Raw genomic sequence first — 19,697 nt, 5'->3', positions numbered from 1 at the left:
CATAGTATAGATAGTGCAATAATATGTCACTGGATGCCAGTTTCAGAGTATACATTGTTTTGCGTATTTCTTTGTGTGATCAAGTAGTCACGGGATGTGAGCACTGATGCGGAAGAGATGGAGGGTGAAGAGACAGGCAGGTACCCCCCTGGAGGGACCTTGGGGGCAGCAGGCCAGGGGTAGCCCCTCTAGCTCCCTCACAGCACACTCTGGTTTGCTCTCAGACACTGCTATTGATTTGTCCACTAGATAAGACCACAGGTTAGCTGCTCTACTAAGTATTGCTCTTTTCACCTCCCTTTGGCTGCAAACAAATCCTGGAAACTGGTTCCATTTGATGTTAGCTGATGTTTCTTTAGACTTATTTTTTCTACTAACACTACTTAACCATGGCATAAAGCAGGTATAAGCCATCACGGGGCACTGTGAGACTCACTCTTGCCCCAAAAATGACCCAACCCTAAACTGGCATACTTCTCTATTGTCTTATCCTGAAGCTGTAGGAAGCCATGAGTTCAAATCTGCGGCAGGTCTACAAGCTGTGAGAAAAGGGACTTTAGTTGTCAATCAATCCACCTTCATTTCAGGATCCCAGAAGGTATAAATTCTGTGTTAATTCAAGCCTAAAGTAGATTAGTCCAAACCGTAAGTTGAAATTGTGCCTGTACTTTGGTATATGTGATCAACATGTGCAGCAAAGTGTAAGGTTTGAACCTGACAGATTTAGATGGGAGCCAAGGCAACTCTTGATCAGCCTAAGACAGTTCATCTCATTGCCAAGTTCTTATGTGATCGGAAGTCAGTCGGCAGCACCTCAGTGCTCACTGACAGATGGATGAATCAAGTCTTCAAAAGGCTTCATCGGTGACACATTAACATGAGCCGAGCTTCCTAGAGGACTCTGAATTCTGAGCTGTCACAGGTGGCAGATGAGATAAAGCTACTATGCCGCTCTGCTTGTTTCGTAACATAACCTAACTCATGTTGAGAAAAAAAAGTTGGCACCTGCTTGACATCAATTAAAAAGCAGTTTGAGATGTGAGGGATGGCTGTTGTAGCATGTCTTGTATTTTTAATTAAAACAACCTCCTCTGAGTCATCATCAGCTTTTCATGTGTCCGAAGTCAGAACAGGTGTGAAGGTAAAACAAAGAACAGTGAAGAAAAGGAACACCACAAGGGTGTGGGTGTAACATAACTTCCCACGGATCGTAAGCCAGTATGTCCTTACAAGACATTGCAACATGCTTTATCATTGTTAATCAGAAAACTGCAGTGTAGGACAACAAAATACCAGCTTGTCATGTTGTTTGTTTTTCTATTGCGCATAGTTACGTGTCATTTATCATGGCAGAGAGCCAGACCTGTTAGTGTTTAGTAAACTGGTTCTCTCTTGGATGAGAAATTGAGGTTGTTACCAGCAATGTCAGTAGCTGAGGGTTGCATGCAAAATTTAACTGAATGGAACAGTCATCATGAAAGATATCAATAATTTTGAATGGTAAATTTTTAGACTACAAGATCTTTTCTGCTGCAGTGGCATAGTTAGAAATGTACTGCCTTTTTCACTCCGATGCATTGCAGCAATTTGTCAAGACATAACAAAAGCTGCCAAAAGTAACAGCTTAGATGCTGTAGTTTGAACACAATTAAAATAATAAAATAATAATGTGACCAGTAGAACCATAAAGCATTTACCTAACCTTTGATCCAATTTTTCCTGGAAAATCTCTTATTAAATCAGAATCAGAATACTTTATTAATCCCTGAGGAAATTATGTAACAACTGAAACAGAATGCATGCCGATTGACTCATGCGCACAACAAAACTGTTGCACAAAAAATAATGGAGAAGCACCGAAACTCATAATAGTTTGAATCAAAATTAGAAGCATTTGATACATGACAACCCAAAGTGTCCAAAATTCCAGTACGTCTTAAAAAGCAGCAAAAACAAAACAGAAAACATGGAAGATACTAAAAAGAAAGAATTACATCAGTCACTGATACTAACACTACCTAAAATGTGTAATTAATATGATAATTAAATGCAGTCGAAGGATCATGGCAAGTACTGCTGCTAAAAATCATGCCACCCTGCTCGACCCTTTTGTTTAAAGTGTTATCGTATCTACCATCTGCATAGAAATTTATTGATATATTAATCGTCTGTAAAACTGTAGAGATGCTACTTATTGAAATATGGAGAATGCTTTTGACCTGCACTCAAAAAACTCTGTTTTAACCTTCCAATTTATATGAGGCTCTTAGCTACTCATAGCTGCAACTTTTTATCTACTTATCAATAGCACTTACCTGCAACATGAATGGGGAGGACAGGGACTAATTGCAGGGACAAATGTTCCTGACTGTGGGGTTTGTAGTTGTCTGGGCCTAGTCCAGGCCCTGTTTATCTCAACCTCTGTTGGCAGTCATACACACACCACACGCACTATGCTCTGATTTAACCAGAGGCAAAGCCCTCGCAAACCCTCACTCTTTCTCATCAAAGATTCATAAAGGCAAGGTTCTCAATGATTTTCTGTCTCTTCCCGTATTCACAGCTTGTTGTCCTCACCCTCCCTGTCTCCTGCCAGTCAGACAGCGGAAGTCAGGCGGAATTACAGCTGAAGTGGCCGCTGGCTCCATGTGTGTGTGCGTGTGTATGTGTGTATACGTGAATGTTGGTGTCTGTGGGTTTACGGCATGTGTGCTTGCACTGGTAGGCGTTAGGTGGAGAAACGGGGTAGCACATGGTCAAAAAGGCAAGGACACGGATGGACAGTGGCATGTTGATGTTGTACTAAAAATGTTAGGAGCCCCCATGTGGGGAAAAGAGTTAGTCCCCACCCTCTCTCATCTTCCCCTCATTCACTCCTTCCGCTGTTCTTTGTCTTCCTTTCCAACCCCTGAGCCCTGTGTGCTGTGGCAGCTTCCACACTGGATCTAAAACTAGCTCAATCAGAGCCCCACTCACCATGCCCAGGGCACACCATCTGTAGCCCTCTGAGTCCTTCCGTGTGTGTGTGTGTGTGTGACTATGTCAGTGTGTGTTTACCTCCCTATTTATGTGTGTGTCCATTTGTGCGCAAGCTTAGAAGCATGAGTGTGAGTATGTGTGTCTGCAAACCCAAAGCACCGTGCCTCAGCCTGTTAGTCTTGGTACTTACCAGGCTTAGCCAGATGAGGGCCACTCAGCCTGGATCTAATTCCTTCGACTCTGGCAGCACTTCACTCCTGGCTCTTTTTGCCTCTCAAGTGTGCATCTGTGACCTTGGCTGACATCAGAGAGGGTTAAACTGTGGACTTGGAGATGTGGCCACAGTGATTGAGCTGTAAGCTAGTTTCTGGATCAGAGCTTCCGAACAGCCATCTGGGTGTCTGTGGGGCTCAGAAAGAGGTTATCCCTCTCTTACACCCCACAGCTGACCCTGGATCAGCTGTGACAGCAGAGAATTTAGTATGAAGCATCCTTGCTGGGATAGGTGGTACACAGTGGGGATGTTTGTGGAGTGAAAAAAATCATTAAGAGGGGAAACTAATAAAGTTGATCTCTGTTACCATGTCAGCCGTAATCCCTGTGCTTTTTTATGAAGAAGTCTGCTCATCACCTTTGATGTCTTTGTGGCAGATAGCCCAACCTGTATTAGCTTCAGCTCTTTTTTTTTTCTTTTGAACTGCTTGAACAATGAACATCACATGCAAATTTCTTTTTTCACACACCAATAAAAGTATGACTAAGGGTTGGGTTCTATGAAACACAGTCCTCAGTTTTGCCGGTGTGGTAGTTATTACACTGTGTACCGATATTGTCAATACAAACAGAATATAATTAAGTACCTGTTAGACCACAAAGCACTTCTTTTTCAACACCACAACACATTTCAATGAGTGATTCACACCATCATGCATCAACTTATCTACATAGACAGGTACTTGAATAGTGCCACCCAGACACATGCACACCATTGTATTGCACTGTGTGAACCTTTTGCATCCTGTTCTGTGCAGTGCCTCAGGGCCTAGCCTGGCTGCTCTTCCAAACAAATTGCTGGCTGTTCACAACGTTTTAAATGCTGAGTCCCTCTAATTACACTATTTACTTAATAGGGTGAAACAAAACTCGTGTTCACGCAGCAGGAGTACCAGGTGATGCAGAAGTTCAAACACCTGGCGAAAAGCACTCCTCTGGCACGGATGCACAGTATACACATGTGCATGCATGAATGCACACACACACTCACATACTGTGATACAAATACTAGAGGTTTCTTTCATGGTTGGATTAGACACTTTACCAACTTTTGGAATTTTTTTTTTGTTCATACTTTCTTGTTTACTGTGGGAAAAAGGCATCTGGAAAAGTGTAGCTCATTAGTTACTGTATACCCAGCCTGACATTTTCAGAATTAGTTCTTCCTCTACTGTAAACAGAGTGAGTAATGCCCATATGGGAATGTGTGCATCATCTCCTACTTTGTGCTACTCCTTTGTTTGTTCATTTTAAAGGTTACACAAAAATGGCATTCTGCCTGTTAGATATGTTTACCCAATATAAAAAAAATCCAGCTTTTAATGCTGTATGCGTACAGCATTAAAAACAAGCATTTTGTTGTTTGTTTTTGCAAGAACTTTTCAATGATTGTCACATTATAGCCTATTCCTGGACTAGACCAGTTTATGAGTTTGAAGATTTATGACTGTTTCAGTGGGGCGTGTTTACGATCACTGGTTCGCTGTGCCTATTATGTGATCTCATTATGACAAGCTGTGTCAACATTGATGTGACAGTTTGCATGCAGTTTTAACAAAATGTGGTATTTATCCAAATATGTTTCCTGCACTTGAAAAGTTGCTTGTTTGTTCCCATGCTTTGTTTAAAGAGGATAGCAAAGTCACTTTCTTTTTTTAAAGAACGTAATATACCCATTTATGAAACCCAATATCTGTTGTGCAACTGTTTGAAAACTTCTATCTCACAGTTATGCTTTAAACAAAGACTCCAAAACTTAACAACACATCCCCTAGAGAAAAAAGGATGACTTGTAACTAGGCAATTTAGGTTACAATACACTATAATTAGCTTTGCTAAGTTGACCCTGCCATTGTCACCTGAAGACAGGTGGGAATTGTGCCTAGGCTGAAACAAACTTATCATATGACTGGGGTCAGGTATTGTCCAGTGGCTCAGCTGTATTGCTTTTGAGGCAAGCCTCATTCATCATCAGCTTTATTGCACCATTCAGATGATGCCCACAAGGCACTAACGCTTGGCCAAGAGGGAGGGAGCATACAGTGCAGGGCAGGGAGGGATAAGGGTTAAAAATGATTGTTTTACAAGATCACTTTCCGCACAACAAGTTTTCACAGCAATGGTATGCCATTTCCCTGAAAAGCTAAGAGTTACCGCTCCCAATGCCACATTAACCATCTTCCGTATTCCATGACAGCAGATTTATAGCCTTCCAACGGCGAGCTGTGAAAAAGTGCAATTGCTGGCAGGCTTGTAACCTCTTTACCCTCGTCATCAAGTCCCCTTGTTGCTCCATTTTCTCTCCTGGGCTTTATAAATAAACAGCATCATCAAGAAAAACCTTTAGTGTCTTTTCACAACCATCTCTAATTGGTTTTGCATGTATACATAGAAATGTTTCAACCTGGTATTTAGCCACGTGTAACTGATTTTGGTCCATGTGTTCAGCTAGGCCAGCATCCCTGCATAGTTTTAGCTTTGTGGTATTACTAAAAGTGATCAGAATGAACTTTTTTTTTTCTTTGATTTGCTTTGTATTTTTTACTTTTCTTCCTGTTGAACAATTTTGTATCCTGGTACAAGTAGGCCACAGCTCCTCTCATTCCTCTCTAGACAACCAGTCAACGTTGAGCATGCAAAACAGAAATATAACCTTTATTTCCCTGTTGCTGTCTCTCTAGCTCTCTCTCACACACACACACATTTTCTCTCTGTGAGGTTCTCTCACAGACATTGACACACAAATGCACACAGCCTTAAGCGGTGATCTGTCTCTTTAACCCTTGCCGGAAAAGAAACGGCCAGGAGGATCCTTTCTGTTTGTCCTAAACCTCCCTCTTTTTTTTTATTGGAACCTGTTTGCATTTGAACAATAGTTGTCTCCTCATAAATTTTGCGCCTGTGTTGACATTAGACCACATTCCATCCCATTGCCCGAGGAGGAGAAAGAGCAGGCCAGGGTGTTTGGTAATTTGTTACACTGTTAAGCACCTAATGGACATCCACCTGGTTTTTGAGAGTAGTAGCTGTAGTTGTGGGGCTTGCCTCTGTTGCACGTCAAGACTGCAATAGTATTTTATTGCTGCCAATTATGAAGTCTGTTTAGAGGCTACCTAACTCTGTGTGTGTTTTTCTGTTACATCTGGTTCTCCCTGCTCTAAATGGGGCAGCCAGCCAAACCACATCAAACAATTAGGGTGTGAAGCAGGTAGAGACTGTGCAGGTATAACAAAACTTCCCTGTTTCTGTTGTTGACTTCAAGTAACTCTACTAAAAGTACATGGGCCGATGAAAGCTCATGGTCCTGTGTTTCCAACTGGCTGGGGATACCAGTAATGAGCCTTATTTGTTTCATGTGGTTTAATGAACAGTCCAGACTGCAGCTGGCAAGAGGGAGACCTCACAGAGTTTGAGGAAGGTACCCATGTTCCCTGGCAGAATCATTGTTCCCAGCACCAGCAGAGCCATTGAGGCACGTGAGTGGGTGGGTGTGTTGAAAGGGCCACGCGGCACCCACTTTATCTCTTGCCCCTCCTTCTTGCTCATGCAATTTTGCGTGGCTTCTGCAACCATTAATTAAAGGGAAAAAGAGTGCATCAGATGTTAGTTTTATTAGCCTAGGCTCCTTAGAGGGAATCAAAATGAAAGGAACATATGTCATGCATTTGATGATGCCCCTCCCTCTCCGTTTCTCTCCCCACAATTGCCCACCTCACACATTCACAAAGTGTACAGTCAGCAGCTGTCTGCAGACACAATAGCATTTGATTGATCCTGAGGAAACGGTTAAGACGCTGCCCTACCCACGCTTTCTTTCTGGCTGGCTGGCTGGCTCACATTTTGCACCACTTTACATTTAACGCTGAATGTGGCAGTGATTGGGATAATAGGATGGTGGTTAGGGATCTAAGGCACTGTTCAGGCTCTAATGAGGACAGCCCTCAGAGCACCCAGGACCTTGGAGTCCTGGGTGGTGTATGTTGAGATCTAAAGCCTGACACTTAACAGGTTGGACGTTTTGTTCTGAAAGTTATGCCCCTGTTATACTGGCCTCTACACAACATCATTAACAGAAAATTTCCAAGAAAAAGTTTGTGCACCCTTTGCATTTTCCAGTTGATTACTCGTATCCTTAATCTGATCTTAATCTAAGCAATCTTAATGTAATATGTAAATCACTGTGCCAGTAACTTTTTAAAAACTACTTTGAGCCACTTGTTACAATTAAGGAGATGTGATTGATAATATTAGTTATAAACATGCCCTAATCTATACAAAATTGGAAAGTTTTCTACATTTTGTTATATTCAGGATTTAAGAATCATCTTGACATGGATTAGTTTCTTCTTTTATCCATTAATTTACCAACAGTGTTCCACAATTACATCACAAAAATACCGTTTTTGGAATATTTTGTTAATTTGTTAAAATGAAAGGCTGAAATATCCCATTTATGTGGGTTTTCACACCCTTTACTTAGTACTTGGATAAATTACTTTACTTTAGTTGGCAATAAAAGCCTCAAGTCTCCTTGTGCATTAACCTGCAAGCTTAGCAAACCTTTTGTTGGAAGTTTCCACCAATTTTTCTCAAAAGAATTTCTCTAACCAAATTTGATAACGTGTTGATTCATAGCCATTCTCAGGTCTCCTCAGAGATATTCCTTTGAGTTCAAGTCCAGTGTTTGGCTTAGACGCCCCAAGGCTACTGCAAAGCTTTGTTTTGGAAGACAGTCTTTAGAATTCAACAAGGTTATTCCTAGCGAATAAGGAGATGTGATTGATTATATTAGTTGTAGACATGCCGTTCTCTATAAAATACATATGGAAAGTTTTCCATTTTCTGGGGAATAACCTTGCTGTTCATTTTTTCATCCTTGTCTCATTAATAGGTTTACTTAAATCTTTTTTCAGGATAAGATTCATACCAAAAAAAGATTGATGTCAGTGGAAAGACAGCAGTGAAAGAAACCACAAAAGAAAGAAACCACAAAAAAGGTTAGAACCACTGCATCACAGCATAGAAAAATGCCGGTACATTCAGATGTTCATTTACCTTTAACAGTCTGTTCCATAACCGATTGCTCAATATGTTTAATAGAGACATGAAAGGTACAACAGTGTGTTATTAGTTTAGTCAGATTTTCTATAATTAGGATTTGGAAGATCACATCGCTGTTGATGAGAAATTCTCGTAATACCAAAGATTTCCCAAACTGTCTGTTGCCCTTGCAGCTTGCAAAACACAGCATGTGAATAAATACTGTCTGCCCATATCTCTTAGCCATTATACTGTATCAACTCACATACAAAGACAGATGTGCTTAATCACTCATTTCTTACACAATATTGCATATACAGAATGTAGATGGATAATATACTTCTTTCTTCTCACTCCTTGGGACTTGATTGCATGCCTTACCTTCAGGGGCAGGCTGATTTATGAGACACATGCCTGTTTTTTCATGACTTGTTTGATTGCATTCTCAGCTATCGGGCACATAGGCTGCCAAAACTATAAAAATTCACACCTGCACAGAACTCCTAGTCAGATGAACATCAGGCAAAGCATGGGGAAGCAGGTGATCTGAGGTATGCCGTTTCCCTTGATCATAATCATAATGACATGATTGATTAATGTTCATTGTATCTTTACAAAAGCCTTTTTTTAGGTCCAGTTTGAACATTGTGTAGGGCTTGGCACATACTTTGGTCGTGAATCTCGGTACACCACCCATTCTAATATTGTTCTCTATGCTTGTTTTTCTTTTAGTTGCTAATGATACAAATATGAAAAGTAGGAAAAATTTAACTTCAAGTTCTCACAAGTTTTAAAAAGATATCTGCCATTGCCTAATCATGTCCTGAATGTCCCGAATCAAACAGCCCAAGCTGTCTATTCCCATGTCATTACAAATGACCTTCTGTAGAAATAATGCAATAAGTGTTGTCTCCTATCTACATTCTCTGGGTACTTTTTCACTTGGCCTGACACAATTGTGCATTTATCAGTGTAATTGCATGAGTCGGAAGCACTGATGTTGTCTATTAGGCGGATTTCCATCCTGTTAAGAGCAGAGGGCCTTTTAATGTATGGCCCTGGTTGAGTGTACTGCTACACAATTACACACTGGCCAGAGATTGAGTGGGCTGATGATGCTGTTGATTGGGATGGTGCTGATGGCAGTGATGATATTGGACCACCCTGCACTCTTCTAACAAGCCTTTCAGAGAGCATCTAAGAGGGAAACAACAAAGTGAAACCGAGGTTAATCATTTTATTTACTCCCTTTTTCTCTCCCTTCGTTCCCCTACCTCTCTCTCCTTCTGCCTTTCCTTTCTTTAACCAAGTGATGGAGCTCGGACCATGGAGCGGGGGGGGGGGGGGAAATCGATGGGGAGCGCATTACAGTAAAACGTATTGATTAGGAGACCTGCGAGCAGTGTGTTGGTCGCAGAGATGGTGGAATGATGCAATGCTTAAAGGAATTTATCCTTTGACTTTTACATTAACCTTTTATTGACTGCTTTGCCTGTCCATAATTAACACTCACTTTAGCTAAAGTGGTTAGTTTGAGCGCAAAGGGGGCTCCAGCCCTTATTGCAGCAAGGGCCGTGGCGCTCCCACCCCAGCCGCAGTTCAAGTGCACTGTGCTGCATGGAGGGAAAGGCCTCTGTGGAATTGAGGCGATAGAATGCTAGATACCTTTCACATTAGCATACCATTTTAGCGGGGGCCTGCTAGGCTATAAGGTTTCAGGGCAAATTGAAATGAGTGATTGTATTGCCAATCTCTCTTGACCGAGCGCCAGATGGGATAGTTAGGCCCATATCTGTCTGGGGTTAATCCATTGGAACAGCCTGGACTCACAAACACAATCTCTCCCTCCTCCACCCACACCCTCACACGCACATGCACACCTCTTTGTCTTTGACCTTAACTTTAAGGTGGACTGTTCTGCCATGGGAAAGTCTTTTGGTGAGCCTTGTTTGTACGCCACTGTGGCTTAGACAGAATTTCTAGCAAGAGCCCGTGAGAGCTTAAAGCACCTCGCTTGATATTGACTTTTTGTTTGGTTCCATTTTAGCAGTCAGGGGACGGTACTCTGTGAACAGTGATAGACTGTGTAAAAGTGCGTGCTGAATTACCTACACTATATTATCTTTGATAGTCTTCCAGTCTCGATATCTTTTATATCTCTGGTAAACCTGGCACCTTCTATTTGCAAGCAAATGTTCCAAGATCTGTTGTCAAATAAATGCAGTATCTCTGTTGAAGTGAGCTACTCAGTTTTTTTTTATGGTATGTAGCCTTTCATTATGAGTCAGGGCAGTAGAGAAGAAGCAAGTGTTTTCTCTCATAGCTCTGGAGCATGAATACTTAATCACACCAAATCAAAAGCCTGGGTTCCCTTGGTCTATGGTGTCCTCAAGCTGATGTCAGCAGAACCACAGTTTGTGTGTGTGCATGTGTGTGTGTGTGTGTGTGCGTGCTGTCTGGGTCAGTTTGCACTTGCACGCTCTGTAGATACGTATGCCAGCCATGTCCCCCTCCTCCTCCTCCTCCTCCTTCTCTGAAGTGGTGCTTCCTTTAATTCGCACCCTAAATAAATGATGAGAACATTTAAACACACGGCTCGTCGCAAAGCCCCAAGGTCGCCTAATCGTATTATTTATGAAGTGATGTGCTACATAATGGTACTTAGTGCATGTTAACAGATGCTATTATCAGGCCCTGATCCAGAGCACAGAAGATATATTGGACAGTGGATGTTAATGCTGCTCCTCACCACCATAATGCAGGAGATCCTTAAAGGGCTAACCGCACCAAAATGCAGCACTTAGGCAGAGGGCCAGTTAAACATTAAGTGGCTCATGTGAATATATATAACCACAAATTGTGGCAGCCCTCAGTTGTCCCCTAACACTTGAACATTCCCTCATCCCATCCACAACCTGCTGTTCAGCTCTCTGTGGCCCCTCCTTCAGTCACTAGCCACAAGGTGGTGGTGACTGTGTGCATTTGTCTGTGTTATGGGTTTGTTCGGGGGGTTTTTAGGGTGTGCATAGGGTAAAGAGATATGACAAGACAGACCCTGGCATAATGATTGAATGGAAAATATAACTGGCCCCGTTTCTGTAGATAGGAAATCTTAGGTCACTATTCACAAGCGCACAAGGACACACTACACACACGCAACATACAAATGCCATCCTCCATCTCTCCCTCTTGCACCTCCAGGTCAGAGGTCACCCTCATCTGTCAAGAAGCAGAGGGAGGGTAGATTTACAATGACAGCAGAGAGCAACACAGAGTCACAGCAGTAAATATTTACACAGGTCTAACAAAAGATGTGGCTAAGGTCTGTAGGGGTTCCAAGCACTGTAGAAATTACAACTAACCTCAGATTATTAATCATACAAAAATCACGCAGTGACATGAAGAGGCAGGATTTCTCACTGCTCTGTCATTATTGCAACAAGAGAGAGTGATGTTCTTGTGAAAGCATCCTGCAGTGTGTGCCTGTATGTTTGTAAGATGAATGGGGCATTAATCATGATACATGATATCATGGTTTCCCATCACCTTAATGCTGTTGCAACACTTCACTGATGTGTCACATCTCTGTTTTTCTCATCTCCATTCAGTTCAAGTTTTACTGGCTTGGGAGTTTCCAAGTATTTCAGTAGTTTCAAAGCAAATTGCATACAGATACATCATTTAAATGCCCTCAACAATATCTAGTGAAGAGAAAAACATTTTTTTGTTTATTTGTAATAAAACTGCATGCTGTTTCTTTTGTGGATCATACAGAGACAAACTTAATCTCTCCTGTCCTGGTGGTTCTACCTGGACAAAGTATTACTGTGAGTCATGAAAACAAAAGGAGGCAGAAAACTGTTAAAAAACTTGCCTTCTGGTCAAACTCACAATAGAGATTTTGGCTTTTAAAACAAGTTTAAACACACACATGCTCACACACACAGACATCATTGCCTAAAAAACTTTACTTTTATTGGGAAATTACGCCCTTAAATTGCTCTTCACAGACTAGATAAAAACAAGATAGAAAGATCTCTGTTTATCTTTATCTACTAGAGTTCCACCATCATTGACAAGTATTAGTTAGTGTGAGTATTTACTTGTAAACATATGTCATAAAACTTTCAGGTGAAAGCTTGGTTTTGGCAAGCTGTAGTAGGATGCACATGAAGAAAGTTTTGTGAGTGGGGTGAGACGTGGCCTTTTGGTGATGAGTCTGTACCTACTTGTGCTTTAATGGGAGGGAGGAGTAAATGGGATTTTTTTGTTTCCTGTGTTCTGTCGCCTCAGGTGCCACTCAAGTCTGGCCCAGACATTGCCCCCTGAGGAGGCCCCAGTGGACCGGCCCTTCTGGGGTGTGGATGACCCCAGCATGCCTCTGCCCTTTGATCTGGCTGACATCATTAACAGAGTGGAGTCACTGCTCTGGAGGTGAGTCTAAGATTTGACATGTTGAAATGTGTTTATGTACACACTGAATACATGTATCTATCTCATGCAGAATAGATCTAGTCGCAGAGGATTCACTTATTCATTCATTACCCAGCTGTGGTCGTCTGTGAACAATGCTGTTGTTTAATGTTATTTAATATGGGGTAAATTGTCCAAATGATTAAGTAAACCAAATGACAACGTTAAAATAAATAAATAATTCTAATTGGCGTTGACAGACACTGGTATTTTGGTTTCAGTTTTAAGCTTTGGAATCTCATGCTTTTAAAAAATGGTATGGATTTGTCACTTCATTCACAACTAGACACCTTACATGTTGTCATACTTTAAATATGCACACCTGCTCCGCAAGTCGTGTCATAGACCCTTGTAAAAATTGTGAGGAATTTCTTGGAGTTGCTATTTGCAATGGCAAATACATGACATTGGGTGTAATTGGTCTTCCTCTTGGCATGAATCCTAGGTCCCACTGATTTTGCATGGAGACATCCATAGTCTTTTGTTGACCTGCATCTAAAACATAAATTAACTTCACATGAGATCTTACGCTCAGTCACAATATTTGATCAAATTTGACCTCTGTCCATTTCTTCTCTTTCTCCGACAGGATGTAAAGATGGATAGAGGAAACAAGGAAGCAAGAAAAAAATGACCCACCAGCTTTTCTGAATGATCCCCACATTAGCTGAGGGGACAGACCAGATTGATTTCCTTTTGATTAGGCCATCTACATCACCCCCGACTCCACCCTCCACTGCCCCAGCTGACCCCAGCATCTCAGTCACCCCAACTTGGATTGGCTGGAAGGAAACCAACACAGTAGATCAAGAATAGTGCTTCAGTAACATGCTAACAAACGCGACGCTTAGCACCAAGCCACTAGTGTCACAACGGTCTAACAAAACATATATGGAACCCGCATTTCAGTGTTAACATACAACATTGTGTTACTATTTATTATTTCAGTGTACTTTGTTACCTAATCTCATGTAACCCAGACATGCTTTTATCAGTGGATTGTTCTCATTCTCAGTAGTCATAGTACAGTACATACATATATGCTTTCTACTTGTCACACAGTGTTATAATACAGTATAGAATGGTAAGAAAACTCACTTTGCTCACAGGCTATTGCATTCTTCACTTGTGTATAGTGTAACCCTTTTATTGTGTTAAGAAGTGAAATGAGCCAGAAAAGACCAAAGAACGATTATGAGAAGATTGTTATGAATGTCATCCAATGGAGTACATGAAGAATGTGTTGTTAAGTGTTTATGGTGCAGTGGTGTGCTTGTGCCATATTAATGTGTAACTGTGTGCGTGTGTGTGTGTGTGTGTGTGTGCGTGCGTAAGAGCGTTCACTCTCCCAAATGTCTACATGAAGGCGTGTGTGTACGAATGTGATAGTGTGTGAGCCTGTAGGCAGCCTGCCAGTTGTTTGTTCTTGAAGATGTGCATATGGAGAAACAGAGACTAGCAGCAGGGCCCCTCTGCTTCTGCTCTGATGAAAGGCAGCATTGATAGGATGACCCGGAACACAACCGCCGTTTCTCATAATTACAGCTGTTCAATCGCTTTTAATTACTCTTAAAGTGTGTAGAGCACCACATTCCCCTGTAATGCTGCAGGCCATCTAGAGAGTGAGAGAAAGATCCGGAACTTCTGACAAAATCCACTTTCAAAAAAGCTAAAAAGGGTGGAAAAGGGGGCCGACGTCAAAGCAGTGTAGCAGCCCTCCTCGTTTGATTTCTTTCTCTATCTAGTTCATGATGAAGTAGAGATGCTGTTTACTATTAAAAATGCAGAATGCACTCCTTTTTTTACTTCTGAAGTTTTTTCCAAGATGTTAATGGTTGCCAAACGCTGTTCTTCTTGCTTCTTCTTTTGCTGCGCCTTTGTTGTTTGTTGTTGTCAGAGAGATTTGTTTGTAGATTGGCAGTAGCTTTGACTTGTTTGAACCACTCTGTGCTCCCTGCGCCACAGCTTGTCTGTCTGAAGCAATAGGAATGGCAGTAAATAAAAAAAAACAGTGTTTTATCCAATGATCTCCATTCTTCTCATTTTTTTAAAATTGCAAATGGACAACAAATATGGTGCACATGTTTCTTCATTCGTGTGTGTGAGGTTCAAATGTCGATCGACTGTAGTTTTACTAATATTTTTCACCTTTAAACCTAGCCAATCCATGCAGGCATGTGTGTCAATACCCTCCCACTGGGTTGAAGGTGAGTTACTGAGCTTTGAAGCAGCCACTTTCTAAATACTCAGGATTCCACAAGACAAATAAGGCAGCAATGAGCAAAGATCCATAATGTAATGGTGAAGCTCACTGACAGGAGCATGCACGTTATATGCACAGTTGTCCTACCAGTATTTCCCGATAAGTAAGAAGTTAAAAAAATCATATTGAAGATGCTTGGAGTGTGAAAAAAGTCCCATTTAGTTTCAGCACAGCACTGTATCCAGAACCTTAAATATAATAAAAGCATTTAAATAACAAGATAATAAGCCCAATAATTCTCTATTAGATAAAAAAGGAAGCATTTGTGTCGGGTATTTTTATCTGTTTTCCTCTAACTCAAACCTCAAAGGAAATGGTTTGAGTAGCAGTGCAAACATCTTCCACAACAGATTGATTGATTGATTGATTGAGGGATGTCATTCCCTGCAACGAAGTGATGGCTAATATTCTGTATTCCACTCTGAAACCTCAACTCCACATCTTTTACAAGCCGCCATCCCAAAGGTCGCTTATGTTAACTATTTCCTGTAGTGGCTGAGTGACTGAGTGATGGATGAGTGTGGAGCGTTCTCCCCTCAGGGGTCGACTGAAAAAGGTCACCACTTGAAGAGACAATTACACAGCACTGGTAAGAGCCACAGGTATGCATTGTTCTGACCGGGGTCAGCCGCCAGCCAAGCAGCCAAGCCACCCTCAATTAGGCCAACAATAGGCACAGGGAAAGATAAAATAACCAGGTGTGTGGTTGGGAAAGGTATCAGTTTGGGGTCATATCTCAGTCAAATGTTTCAGTGTGTGGCTTGAATGGCTGGGACTGATTGTGGTGTAGTTGAGTGATGTAAGGGAATGGGTTTGAATTCAAATTTAAAGATGTCTCTATATCCAATTATATAGACACACACACATATATTTATATATATATATGTGTGTATATGTGAGAAATTATCCTACCAATGTCTGCGAAGGACTGTTTCTATTAAGAACTAAGGAAATCTGACCTTAACCATGATCTGTTTAGATTACCCTCTGAACAAGTCACAGTCTGTTTGGATGAGGCTTTGTGCATTATCAGTACATATGCAATGCATGCTAAAAATGTATGTTCAAGAATGAATACATGCGTAAAAATGACCGAACATGAGCCTGTACAAAGAAATAGATGTGTGTAATGTATCTGACCCAGTGTGTTTGTGTGTATCCAAGGTTCCAGGGTGCTGGCTGTGGTTGGAAGCCCTGGGGCCAGAGAAGCAGTAGTAATTGTAGAAGCAGGCTGAAGAGCTGAAGATAGTATCGCAGCTCTGGGGCGGCTGTCAGCAGTGGGAAGGGCCATGCTCATTTCTCACCAACACAGACAAACACCACTCAACACCGACAAAACACTGACTTGATTGACTACATGTGAAGCAACACAAGCCCTAATGTTTTGCAACTGTTAATTGCACTAAAGGTCATAAAAAAGGCAGGCTGGAGAAGATTCACATCAGCATAAATACAAGGCAGCACATGAAAAGACTGTCACTGTAAATTATGACTTTGACTTTATAACCCTCTATTATTTTCCTGATTATATCCATCTTATTTAGATTTATCAATGAGCATTTCTTGATGGAATTTATATGTTACATGTTACAAAATGTTACTCAATAAGGTCAAGATAAAATACCAGTGTAAAGTCACTACTGACTACAATTTATATAGCTGGGTCTGTGAAACGGTGAAAGTACTAAAGTGTAAATGTATTAATTTTTAAAGTCTCCTTTCCTTTCTTCTCTCTCCTTTCAGGTCGTGACCAGACCAAACCCAGACAAACTGGAGCTGCTAAAATCCGAAGCATCTGATCCTGCAACGCACCTGTCCTCTCTTTTAGAAGTCTCATCACCACCAGTGTTGGGTAAGTTACTTTAAATTAGTAACTTAGTTACATTACTAGTTACTTCTCTAAAAAAGTAACTCAGTTACTTCAAGTTACTCGTTACTTTCAAAGTAACTAGTTACTAGGGAAAGTAACTTTGGTTTTACTCAGAATTCTCTTGTTAATGTGTTGCTTCTGTAACTGGATACCCAGCCAGACTGTCAGTCTTCTAGCTTGCTTACTTGCCACAAGTGCACTGTGCCACCTACCAATAGAAAGGAAAAAATAATGTGCACATTTCCACGAGAGAAATCCCACGCCTGGACCGTCGTTGACCGCTGCCATGATTCTAGCCTGCTTTTTACATCCAACACAAAAACTGCAGTCGTGGTGCTTTTGATTGTACTCAGAACTTGGAAATTCTGCCTTCTGAATAGGAAGATGTAGGTAACAGCAGACTGCAGATGAGCTGCATACAGAGCTGGACTGGGACAAAAAAAATCGTCCCGGCATTTTGACTAGAGACCGCCCACCATTATAGGAAAAATCATAAAGCCTTTGAATGAAAATAAACACTGTTGTGACAGTGATGTACACTGTTCTGGTGGTATATATGTATCAATCTATCAATTGTTTGTTGTAAGACTCAGATAATTATTTTTTAAAAAGCGAGACATTTTAAATGAGAATAATAAAGAAAAGTATTTCTTTGTGCCCCTTTCCCTGTTAATGCCCTACCTGGCCCCTGGCAACACTTTGCTAGACCCGCCCCTGCACAGTTATCAGCTGTCAGCTACGTGAGAAAAGGATCCTGGTGTTATTTGTCTCTCAGAAACACTTCATAACTTCCTTCAACTCATTCATGTCACCTAAAAGGTAAACCTGTTTCTCCATCACCTGTTCAGCTCTGATGATTCAGTAAGGACATCTCCTGGTTTCATCTGCATGTTTCCCTCTCACCAGATAACCAAATCGATATCATGACCAGCAGCTTTACAGCTGTGGCTCCAGCAAACATCAGCTGATACTAGCAATTAATATTAAATAAATTCTAACAACAGCTGATCAAGCTTAAACGTGCTGCTGTTGTTTAACGCGACCTCCGCTGGTTTCCTCTTTCTGGCGCAAAGTGGGCGATAAATAAACAAGAGAGAAAAGCCGATCAGCTGATCATTGATCAGTTTCGTGATTGAAGTAGAAACAGGAGAGGAGAGAATGAGAGAAGAAGAGGCAGCTGTGCAGCTTCAGCTTTGTGTCTTTTTCATTGTAGCTGAAGTCCGGGACAAACTGTGTTCCTTTTCACCTCAGTACGAAACGCGTAATATTTTCTCTGAATACGAGACGATTCTGTTTTTACGGACGGGTTGGCAACTCTAATAATTAACCGTATGAACAAAATAAAGTTCAACATCAGTAACATAGCACCCACCCAGCTGTATAGAAACTCCGTCATGCTAGCTAGCACGCAGTACGAAAATGTCAGCATACCGAAAATAAACTCCACCTAAATTTGGTTTATATCTGACTCAGATAGACTGCAGGTCATAACTTCTTACCTGAAGTTCCGTTCACCCGACACTGGCGGCTGCTTCGGGTCTCTCCTCTTGCCTCCCTTTTCCTTCATCCACCTGCTGGCTTCCACCACTTGCTAATGTTATTGAATCTGTGGAAGCTCCGCGATATCCACCACACGAAGTAACGAGTAACGAGCCTATCTAAATCCCAGTAACGAGTAACGCGTTCCTGGTTTTGGCATAATAACTAGTTACCGTGCTCGTTACCACAATAATAACGTAGTTACTGTAACGCGTTACTTAATAACGCGTTAGTCCCAACACTGATCACCACTGACGTGTTCCCAGGCCACAGTTCACTTAGTATTAGAATGAGAGTGAAGCGATGGGTATGTCATGATGCTGATGTTGATGTAGTCGGGGGCCTGGCAGCTGAGCAGCTCTGATGAACAGAGGGTATGTCATGATGAGTGTGTGTGTATTTATCTGTGTGTAGATGAAAAGTGCAGAGGCAGTCTTGAGGGAGAGTGAGAGGCCTCGCAGATCAAACAGCAGTCTGATCTAATGTAGAGCATGTTTGTGGGTCGTTGCTGTGGCACTGGCTCTAGTGACCAGCAGCCCCCCAAATCATCTGTCCTGCAGGACCACAATCTCTTTAGTTCTTCCACTCTCATTTCCAATCTGAAGTGGATGACCCATTTTTTCCTTTCATGCCTTATCTTTATCCGAGTCTTCCTGTACACCTCTGGTTAAGTTTTTCACTCACTGTTCAAAGTTATAGTATCACTCTTAAAGAAAAAGCAAGAAGATCAAAAGTATTTATAGACTAAAGTGCCGGTTCCACTATGCAATGCATTTATTTGAAATCACCTGGATTCTTTTAGGGCGCCAGTCCAGAGCTGTTTTGGTTGTCAGTGCTCAGCTTTATCTCCTGAATGGTAGTATAATTTCAGCTTCACCTTTAGCTAACTTAAGTTCTTGTTAGTGGTTATTGCAGACAGAACCTAGTGACAAATATTATGTTTGGTATAAACGAAAATATTGCACGTAGCATCATTGCGGACACACCATCCCCCTCCTCACTGTCTCACCGTAGCGTGCACTGAGGCCTGTTTCTCCAGAGTGGTACCAGAGCATCTCCACTCATACCTGTCTCCCTCTTTTGTCGTTGTGAGCCCTGTTAGCACCATGCCATTCATATCAGTGGGATTAAATAGATCGTTTTCCAGCGTTAGCAGCTTCTCCGCCAAGTGGTCTTGATGTCAGGCCAAGTATAATTGAGTCATCTGCATCTCATCTAAAATGGATGAAAGGACTTTTTGATATCGCACTCCCTCTCCCA

At 41.6% G+C, this 19,697-nt stretch overlaps 1 protein-coding gene across 1 annotated transcript in view; it reads left to right on the top strand.

The window, feature by feature from the left end:
• The window catches only part of fto (FTO alpha-ketoglutarate dependent dioxygenase), a 113,993-nt gene extending 99,209 nt beyond the window's left edge, over positions 1 to 14,784 (top strand). Inside the window, exons 9-10 of the mRNA XM_031746555.2 lie at positions 12,586 to 12,726; positions 13,355 to 14,784. Coding sequence (XP_031602415.1) covers positions 12,586 to 12,726; positions 13,355 to 13,361 — 148 coding nt within the window. The 3' untranslated portion in view covers positions 13,362 to 14,784. The remainder of the gene's footprint in view (positions 1 to 12,585; positions 12,727 to 13,354) is intronic.
• The last annotated feature ends 4,913 nt before the right edge of the window (positions 14,785 to 19,697 follow it).

The sequence above is a fragment of the Oreochromis aureus genome, linkage group 1 (genome assembly GCF_013358895.1).
Source record: "Oreochromis aureus strain Israel breed Guangdong linkage group 1, ZZ_aureus, whole genome shotgun sequence".
NCBI classification, from domain to species: Eukaryota; Metazoa; Chordata; class Actinopteri; order Cichliformes; family Cichlidae; genus Oreochromis; species Oreochromis aureus.
The sequence above is the reverse complement of the archived record's forward strand: the minus strand, read 5'-3'. Positions and strand labels throughout refer to the sequence as shown.